The sequence below is a fragment of the Watersipora subatra genome, chromosome 11 (genome assembly GCF_963576615.1).
Source record: "Watersipora subatra chromosome 11, tzWatSuba1.1, whole genome shotgun sequence".
Classification (NCBI taxonomy): Eukaryota; Metazoa; Bryozoa; class Gymnolaemata; order Cheilostomatida; family Watersiporidae; genus Watersipora; species Watersipora subatra.
This window is the reverse complement of record NC_088718.1, coordinates 10379612-10389140: the sequence shown is the minus strand read 5'-3', so window position 1 is coordinate 10389140 and position 9529 is coordinate 10379612. Positions and strand designations below refer to the sequence as shown.

At 34.2% G+C, this 9529-nt stretch overlaps 1 protein-coding gene across 1 annotated transcript; it reads right to left on the bottom strand.

Moving 5' to 3' along the window:
* Positions 1-364: 364 nt before the first annotated feature.
* On the bottom strand, positions 365-4809 carry LOC137408756 (myosin-11-like). Its single transcript, XM_068095338.1, has 3 exons — positions 4743-4809; positions 3888-4002; positions 365-702 (listed from the first exon to the last, which is right to left on the bottom strand). Exons 1-3 carry the CDS (start codon positions 4778-4780, stop codon positions 529-531), a joined length of 327 nt encoding a protein of 108 aa, XP_067951439.1. The 5' UTR covers positions 4781-4809; the 3' UTR covers positions 365-528.
* Positions 4810-9529: the final 4720 nt, after the last annotated feature.

The window sequence follows — 9529 nt, the reverse complement described above, 5'->3', positions numbered from 1 at the left end:
AACCAGGGCATAAGTAACAATTCTGAATCTAAGAAACTCAACATTGCAAGGAGCAGATAATCCTTGCAAAACTACCCCATTTATACATAGAATAAAACAGTAAAAAGCTGGGTAGGCATTTTAAGGGGGCCAAGACATTTATTATTTGTTAGTAATGTGGAACTAGTTTGTTATAGCCTGAGAAATTCCAGCATAGTTTTAGCTTAGTAATAGGAACTGCAAAGATAGTTTGCGTTAGTTACATATATTTTTGCACAATATCTCATGCGTAGTACCATATTTTTAAAGCCTGGCTTCCAAATTATCTCGGGTTAGTTGATCGAAAGGTGAAAACAGACAATAAAAAACGAGCACTGGTTGACAGTTATGCTATTATACATATTTATTAAAAATCACAAATATATTATGTCATAATTCAATCACACTCCAAAGTACCATGTGAGCCTTTATTGTTAGCAATTAAATAAAATGTATTATGCTGTGTGTAGGTATGATATAAATATTGTATAAAAAAAGTTTAAATTGTCTTTATGAGCAATACTCTTCCTCCAGCTTTTTATTTCGAGCTGCGAGAAGTTTGTTTTCAGTTTCTAGTTCATTTAGACGAGTTTCCAGATTCCGTATGAGCTCGGTGTTTCCGGTTTCCGCTGGTACTCCCGTTACCTCCTGGGCTTTTTTGAGCTCCATTACTTGTTGGTTCAGCTGTAACATAAAAACATCTCCTTATTTATTGACAGAATTTACATGTACATGTACACTTGTACATGTACAAGTGTACATGTACACTTGTACATGTACAGAATTTGTTGCCATTGCAATAAATTCTGTCATGTGACTTCAACGATGCATAAACTTTGAAGTCGTTCCATCTTGCTTATGGAATACCTAACATGTAATGTTAATTTCCATATAGCAGTTCGAGCAAGCAAATCAAATCTTACAGTATTATTATAATACTATTATAATAATCAGACCTCCACTTTTTATTGCCTCGGCTTTCAGTTTTCCCAAATATCTTGTCAAGTTTGAGCAAGTCTTTGATTTCACACCTGAATAAATTTTCGAAATTTTTTGAAGTTTTTTAAATGAAAGAAAAGTCTAGTGGTAATGCAAAAAACAACAATTTACACTAAATAACGCAATTTTTTAAATTTTCAGTGTCCGAGTTATAATACGTTGTGTATATAACTTATATTACGACCTCTACCTATGCATCATCTGCTTCTTTTAAGAATAAAAATGATACAAATGATTTTTTATGTTGACTTTAATATAACGTAATATTTTTCCGTATTTGCTCCATATGACAAAGCGGTCAAATTTTGGAGCATATATTTCTATAATAATACATAGTATCTTGTTTAATTTGTTCCAAATCCAACAATCTATACAAGAAATTCAAGGGAACACATATAGAATAGGAGCAAGGTAAAACTTGAACGAAAAAACTAAATTAGTGAATGTCGAGGATGATTATATTCTAGTCAATGCTTGAAGGTGACTTGACAGTAGCAAAGTCTACAAGTTTTGCAAAAATTGTTACAGAGCAAATTGAAATTTTCTCAATTTATAGTTACTAGTACCTATTAGTTACTAGCAGCCTTGTCTACTGTAAGAGATTGTCAGATGAACGAATAAAGCACAGGGAATAAACATCTGCACGATTTTGTATTTAGCAATGCTGAAGCAACAAGTTCAAATCTCGCCAATGCAATTTTTTTCAAAACCTCAAACCGTTTGTATGCGCAATCGTTTGTTAACGTTTGTAGCCATCACCAAAATGACGTTTTTTATTACAAACCAAATGCAAAATAAGTGAAAAGACAGACATTACTGGCTTCGGACACGGCTCTTGTTATAGTTAATACTAGTACGCTGGCAATCCCGAGCACCGGGAGAAATAGTCATGTGTAATCAGTATGTAGAAAGCTGATCAATTGGTGCAGTTGGTAACTTGTGTGGTTAGGAAACGGAATATCAGAGTTCAAGTCCTGTGCATTACATATTTCACCCTAGCTCCATATTTCTCTAAGATTTTAATCCATTAAAATGAACACTTTTTCAAAATTGTCTTTGAACATTCAATTTAATATGAAGAAGGCTACTTTTGTAAAAAATATTACTTGATCAGTTTTACAGTATAGTACAAAAATCATCTGAGTTTACAATAATTAATTTGGCAAAGTTGTCTGCTCTTTCATTAATATTGTTCAGAAAACAAAAGAAGACAAATTTACATTAGTTCATAGGACAAGTTTTTACAATTTTTTGGCGACTTGACCATTAGTCGAAATCCAAATTTGCTAAAAATGTGTGTGCTTACATTTTGTTGACGGGTCGTCAGAATGTGTTGAAATTTTACTAATATGTTATACAAAAGTGCCACGAAAATCCACAACACATTAGAAAAATAATGTCCACTATTAATATAACATGTTTATGAAGAATAAGCTGAGCTTCACAACATATCCTTGACACTCAAACCATCTACATGTAGCTCATGATCATTAGTCAAATTTTTACCAAAGTGATTAGCTGTTGAATTGTGTGGCAGACTGCTGCTTACTAAAATCATTGCAAAAATGACTTGCTTTGAGAATCTTGATCAGATAAATCAGAGAATAAAAGAAGCAATGAAAAAGTGAGATATGAATAAATTAAAAAAACAGTAATCAGAATCACTAAATGTTGCTAGTAAATCTGATACCAACTTCTACAATTCTTTCCAACTACAAATACAGTAACTTACACCGTATATAAAGTAACTTACATCATAAATACAGTAACTTACACCATATATGAATCTCAAAGTCTGTTGCTCAGTTTTTCCAGCTATAGCTGATTAGTATCTAGCAATAAAGAAACCATCTCACAGAAGATTTGATCTCAGAACCTCCCGTTCACCAGGCAATAAACTATTACTTATTACTTACAAGTTTATTACTACAGTTAACAATAGGGATACTAGTTTAAGTTTAGTCAAATTAGATATTGGCATAGTGCCAGGCCAATGGCATGTGGCAGGCAACTACATTACCTGCCACTGTTTAGAAGCTGTTTTTTAATACTCGTGCAATGCTGGGCATGCGGCTAGTCATATAGTACAAAGTAACTAGTATAAAGTAATTAGTATAAAGTAACTAGTATAAAGTAACTAGTATAAAGTAACTAGTATAAAGTAGCTAGTATAAAGTAACTAGTATAAAGTAACTAGTATAAAGTAACTAGTATAAAGTAACTAGTATAAAGTAACTAGTATAAAGTAACTAGTATAAAGTAACTAGTATAGAGTAACTAGTATAAAGTAACTAGTATAAAGTAACTAGTATAAAGTAACTAGTATAAAGTAACTAGTAAAAAGTAACTAGTATAAAGTAACTAGTATAAAGTAACTAGTATAAAGTAACTAGTATAAAGTAACTAGTATAAAGTAACTAGTATAAAGTAACTAGTATAAAGTAACTAGTATAAAGTAACTAGTATAAAGTAACTAGTATAAAGTAACTAGTATAAAGTAACTAGTATAAAGTAACTAGTATAAAGTAACTAGTATAAAGTAACTAGTATAAAGTAACTAGTATAAAGTAACTAGTATAAAGTAACTAGTATAAAGTAACTAGTATAAAGTAACTAGTATAAAGTAACTAGTATAAAGTAACTAGTATAAAGTAACTAGTATAAAGTAACTAGTATAAAGTAACTAGTATAAAGTAACTAGTATAAAGTAACTAGTATAAAGTAACTAGTATAAAGTAACTAGTATAAAGTAACTAGTATAAAGTAACTAGTATAAAGTAACTAGTATAAAGTAACTAGTATAAAGTAACTAGTATAAAGTAACTAGTATAAAGTAACTAGTATAAAGTAACTAGTATAAAGTAACTTACATCATATATTTTAGACTGGTACTGGAGCTTTGCTTCTTCATGACTCTTCAGTTTCTTTTTAAGGGTTTTGATCTCCTCTTCCTTCTGACTTAGAGCTGCCTCCAGTGTCGCAGTCCTTCATGCATTTTACAACATGATGACATTAAAAGCAGTTTCAACAAGGGAACATTATGGTGAGCTTTGAATGAACTGTGTGAATATTTTAATAATTAGTTTAGATTGGAGGAAATTGTTTTATGCATAAGAATCTCTACAGAAGCTAAGGTGTCGCCTTAGCAAAGTTGGATAGCCTATGATAGAAAATATTATCTTTACATTACTGTGTTTTATACAAAAAGCATAGGAAGTTATTGGTGATTTCAGTTTCTAAAGAAATTAGCATGAGATTCTTTACAGAACATAAGGTGCCACTAGTAGCTACTCCATTATGCATATGCTTATTAATTTCATACTTCAAATCAGCATTCAGTGATTCTCTTATTAGTCAAAGACATATGGTGTATGTTACTTTATATATGGTGTACGTTACTTTATATATGGTGTACGTTACTTTATATATGGTGTCTGTTACTTTATATATGGTGTATGTTACTTTATATATGGTGTATGTTACTTTATATATGGTGTACGTTACTTTATATATGGTGTACGTTACTTTATATATGGTGTATGTTACTTTATATACAAGTTGAAGAAAATTCTAGAAGTTTTTATCAATTTCACGAGCAACATTTAATCATTTTCTTGTTATGTAAATTAATTTATATATGTCTGCTCCTATAACTCAACCTACTCATATCATGATATCTACTTATATAACTCAACTATACATATAGTCACGGTTGCTCAACGTACCCTTGCCGTCCTACTCGAATCCCAAGAGGTTTTGACATCTTTTTCTAACAGACCTGCAGACCTGTTATGCAGCCAGTACTAGAGCCTTAGTTATTGATCAATACAAGAACAAAAGATGTTTCTTAACCTTTCAAATAAGTAATGGCACGCTAGCATCAGTCTATAGACCTATGCTCACTGTAAGAGTGACTCAATAGCCCGCTTGTTATACAGTGTGTGTCGCTTGCACGCAGCCCTGACAGAAAAGTAAAGCCACACATATCTTTAATATAGCATAATTCATTCATAGGATGCAAACAAAAATGTTTGGAGGAATCAAACTTTTTTACCAAGCTTGACCAATGCTGCCAGACAGCATCTATAACAACAGAATTATATTTTATTCGCTACATTAAAATGACTGTTGAACATCTATAACATATTAACATACATTTATACGCAGCTATGAATAATCTAGCAACTGTGTATTTCATAATCTAATAAAATTCAAGCGATCATGCAATTAGTTTACAGGCTGAATACTATCAGCAGCGGAATGAACCAGGCAAAGTAGTATTAACTAGGACCCTGATAGTCCAGTACAACATGAGAGTGGTGTACCAGTTGGGCCAATTAAACAGAGGTTAAGTACTTGCACGATGATTGAGCAACACCTGAAGGTTGGTCAGTCGAGGTGTTTAAGTATTGAGCTACCAAGCTAAATGTAGGGAGATCCAATCCTATACAGTACCACCTTTTAGGCAATCTCCAACGGAGGCCTCTGACATACGGATCGAAGGACACAGCGCCCACACATCGTAAAGGTTATAGTACAAACTTTTGCGGGGCTTTGATGGTCGTTGGCCTCCGACACATACCTATTGGCTTTTCAAACTCTTGTCAGTGCAATTCTATTGATCTGTTTACCTTTTTTGAGTGAATCTAGGCAGACCTTACAAAATTTCTTTACTTCTTTTCCTGCCAAAGATTATTTAGTTAAATACACATTTTAAATGCTACCATTTTTTATTAATACTAGTATCGCCCACCCTGTCAACCCAGTGTGCAGTGAGAGATCGTCATGTGTAATAACTCTCTGTACAACTATTTCAAATAGCAGCAAATCGAGCGACAGATAGCAGCATGTTTGGCTGCTAAGCCGAATGTCTCGGCTCAAATCACATGCGATGCAATGCTTTTTCTAAAATCTAACCGTGGCTTCGGACGAACATGGATTTTATTATAACACAAGTATTTCTAGATGCAGAAAAGGGTTTGAGAGGCAAAGATGGTAGCATACCTGGCTAGAAACCTGAATACTCTGGTTTGAATCTTCGGTGGTACAATCATTTTTCCTTGCGCGCTAAGATTGACTTCGGACAGACATACGACTGGACGGACACAGTTCTTATTATAGTAAAGACTTGATGGATATCCGACGTTGCATGGGTAATAAAGTAATTACCCAATGCTAATTACGCCCAACATTAAGCTGACAATAATATTTTCGAAAGCGCTACATAAATGTGTCCTACCATACCATAGCTCGCTGGTCTGCAAACCTAGAGGTTGTGAGTTCAAATGCAGTGAAAAGTGGATTTTTCATTCCCAAAACTTTTTGGCTATACATGGACATATGTATGACAGATAAACAATGAGATTTATATCTACAGATAATTATAGTAGATATTAGAATAGGCGTAGGCGTATGCAATGCCACATCAATTCTTGTTACTCAAAGTATGAAACTTTCATGGTCTTGTCAATGGCTGAAGGAGCCATTAAGCTGGGAAATAGTCATTTCGCAGGACTCCAGATAGAGCCTAAAGATCGGTTCTCACCCCACTGTAAGGAGCGGCGGTGGTGCAACCGGCAGCCGTTGAGAACCAGTAGGCAGGCGATAGTCGGCAACAATTTTTCTGCCGGCGATGGCCACCGGCAAAGCTCAGTAAGTTTCTACGGTCCCTGACGTAGGTTGCAAGATTTCGCCGGCAGTGAGAACCGCACACAGGCGGCCGGCACACCTACAATGCATTGCGAGTACAATTTCCATAATTTTGATTATCCAATTAATTCGTATTTCTTATTACGATAAAGGAATTAAGACAACCTTGACCCGGAAACACATGTTACATCTTAACTCTATATGTAGAAGATATTGTTGTCTAAGAGCAGACGATTCCTTAATAGCGTGATCACCGCCGGTACCATAAGTGCTGAAAACATACAGCTTCTCCGGGTACCACCAAAGAAGTGAGAAGTGGCTTTAAAGTGATGATGCCTCATGATGAGAATTATGACTAAGAAATGAAGGCATTTAGGTGTGATCATAGAGTTATCTCTACCTAGAGTGATAACTCTATGGACGTGATGAACTTTCAGTACTTCTGAATCTCTGCTGTCTGAAGTACTCTAACAGACCAGCTGATATACCCAACCACTCACTTCATAGCTACAGCCCACTAATTAAAGCCACTGAACATGCCTGACATAAACATCTTGCCTGTCCTATACCTAGAACATCCTTATATTACAAGGATATAACTTTTTAAATACTATTGAGCTCCCATGTTATTGCTTTATATATATTTTTTCCCACAACCTGATTTGCTGTTGTCAGCATTGACAGGTGAAATAAAGTTGAAATCAAATCAAAATAAGAAATAACCAAATTTAAAAACAAATTTTTACTATAATAAGAGCCATGTTTGTCTGTAGTTAGACTCTAGGCATTGAGAAAAACACACATTACACAGGACTCGAACTCCGATATTCAGATCCTCAGCCAGGCCCGCTATTTACTGCGTCTCTGTCCACCTCGCTATTTTGCAGAATAATTGTTCAGATACTCATTACCCATGATGCTCTCTCAGCGCACGAGACAGACGACATACTAATAAACAATATTTTATTTATAAATTGAGACTGTAAATGTGTGGTTGTTACAAAGCTTGACAATTAAAGAAAAGCTGATGCGTTCCAAGTTTGACACCGAGGAAATCGTCGACAATAAATAGCCAAGGTAAAAGATTGATCTCAAAACTGTCATTCTAATTTTGCTATCGTTTTTTCCTTGATTTCAGTTTGGACTCGCGTCGCCACACGCTGCTGACTCTAGTTGTTATAATTGGGATGTATGTACTTGAAGAGCATGCATTCAGTTGTTAATAATCTAACACATAGAAGTGTAACAACATTTTGGGAAAATCAGTTAATGTGTGAAAAATCCATCGTATATCGAATATGATGAATGCTTAGCTTACTACCTCTGTGATCTTGGCTGGACATGTCCGAGTCCAGTGGTATGTATGTGTTAGTGCTACACGATAAAATGATATAATTCGATGTGACGATATATCTCAGTGGATATATTTCTTTATCGAAATATAGGCTTACTTATTTTGCAAAACTGGAGTTGTCTATTCTCCTTATTGTAAAGAGGGGAAAACTCCTGTTTTTCAACTGATATTAACCCTTTCGTGGGCGAATTTTCAAAACTAAATCAGACTCCCATGGGCGAATTAATTTTCCAAAAAATCAATTTTTTTCAAAAGGTTCATACACTTTTCTGTGTGTTATTATGTGCATATCTCTATGTTTAAAGGTGCATATGTATACATGTATATGTCCATAGGCATATATATATATATATTATAAACAAATAAAAATGTATAACATAAAATATATGCTTTTCATAATAATTGTCTATTTACGAATGATATTTTCGAAAGCATTCTCCTTTTCAAAGGCCCACATCACAGTCTTTGCACCATGTACTTATTCGTGTAACAAAGAGCTCCCACAAAAATGTACTTCCTGGATTGACAGGCTCAAAAAACTTTTCAAAATACTCTACTGGTTGAGCATCTACTGGAGTAAATACTGGGCCTTTCACTGCTATAAACTGCTGAATTGTAGGAGATTTATCTCTGTTTATGTTGGTTATATTCTTCCAGGCACTGGCATCACTCCTACTCACATCCTCATCATTACTGCTACTCGCCTTTTCATCACTGTCACTTCCAGATGTAAAGTCATTACAATCACAATTCAAACCTGATTCACTGTCATCTCTAACTACTAAATCTAAAAAGTCACTGTCATCTCTGAATCTCTTAGTAATTTCGGTACTAGTACTTGCTTTATGAGAATAATCTCGGGAGGTTCTTTTAGAAGTCGCCATGACGGTAAACTAAAGTCAAACTCTCAAAAAATTCGGTAAATAAAAGCTAAAACCGAAGCAAGAAAAATAAAAGTTGATAAATTATTTAGAACAATTTTCTAATTTTTTTCGAAAGTTTATTTATTCATCACTGCTAAAAACGATCGTTTTTTCAACCTTGAAGTCAATTTTTGAGGCTAACCGAAACTACTATATCGTAGCTTGCTATTGGTAAAAAAAGTAAACAAAAAACGGCATTTAGCTAACCAGAAACGGCAATAATAAAATACGTTACCGAAACGACAAAAACGTCGCACTGCCCATTAGCAGCCGTATCGCAAAGCGACAAAAACGTCGCACTGCCCGCGAAAGGGTTAACTAATATCCTCTCATATCGTTCATGCTGAAGCCTAAGAAGATATATCGAAAGAAGACAACTCCAATGTTCGATATTTTTCGATATTCGAAATATTTAGAGACCAAATAATCAAATGTACATGCAAAGATATCATGCAGCGCTAGTATGAGTGCATAACTTTTTGTCGGCATTGGTGATCGTCAACAAAAGAATGCTTTCCATTACATACCAAAAGAGAGAAAAACGATTGAAAAGACAAAAATCAAGAATTATTGAATGAGTTGAACA

What these genes read in the sequence shown, in the direction of transcription:
- LOC137408756 (XM_068095338.1), bottom strand. Translation starts at nt 4,780, where the DNA reads ATGTCAAAACCTCTTGGGATTCGAGTAGGACGGCAAGG. An exon ending in ATTCGAGTAGGACGGCAAGG is followed by an intron (nt 4,003 to 4,742) that starts GTACGTTGAGCA and finishes AAATGCATGAAG; the next exon opens with GACTGCGACACTGGAGGCAG. An exon ending in ACCAGTCTAAAATATATGAT is followed by an intron (nt 703 to 3,887) that starts GTAAGTTACTTT and finishes TTTATGTTACAG; the next exon opens with CTGAACCAACAAGTAATGGA.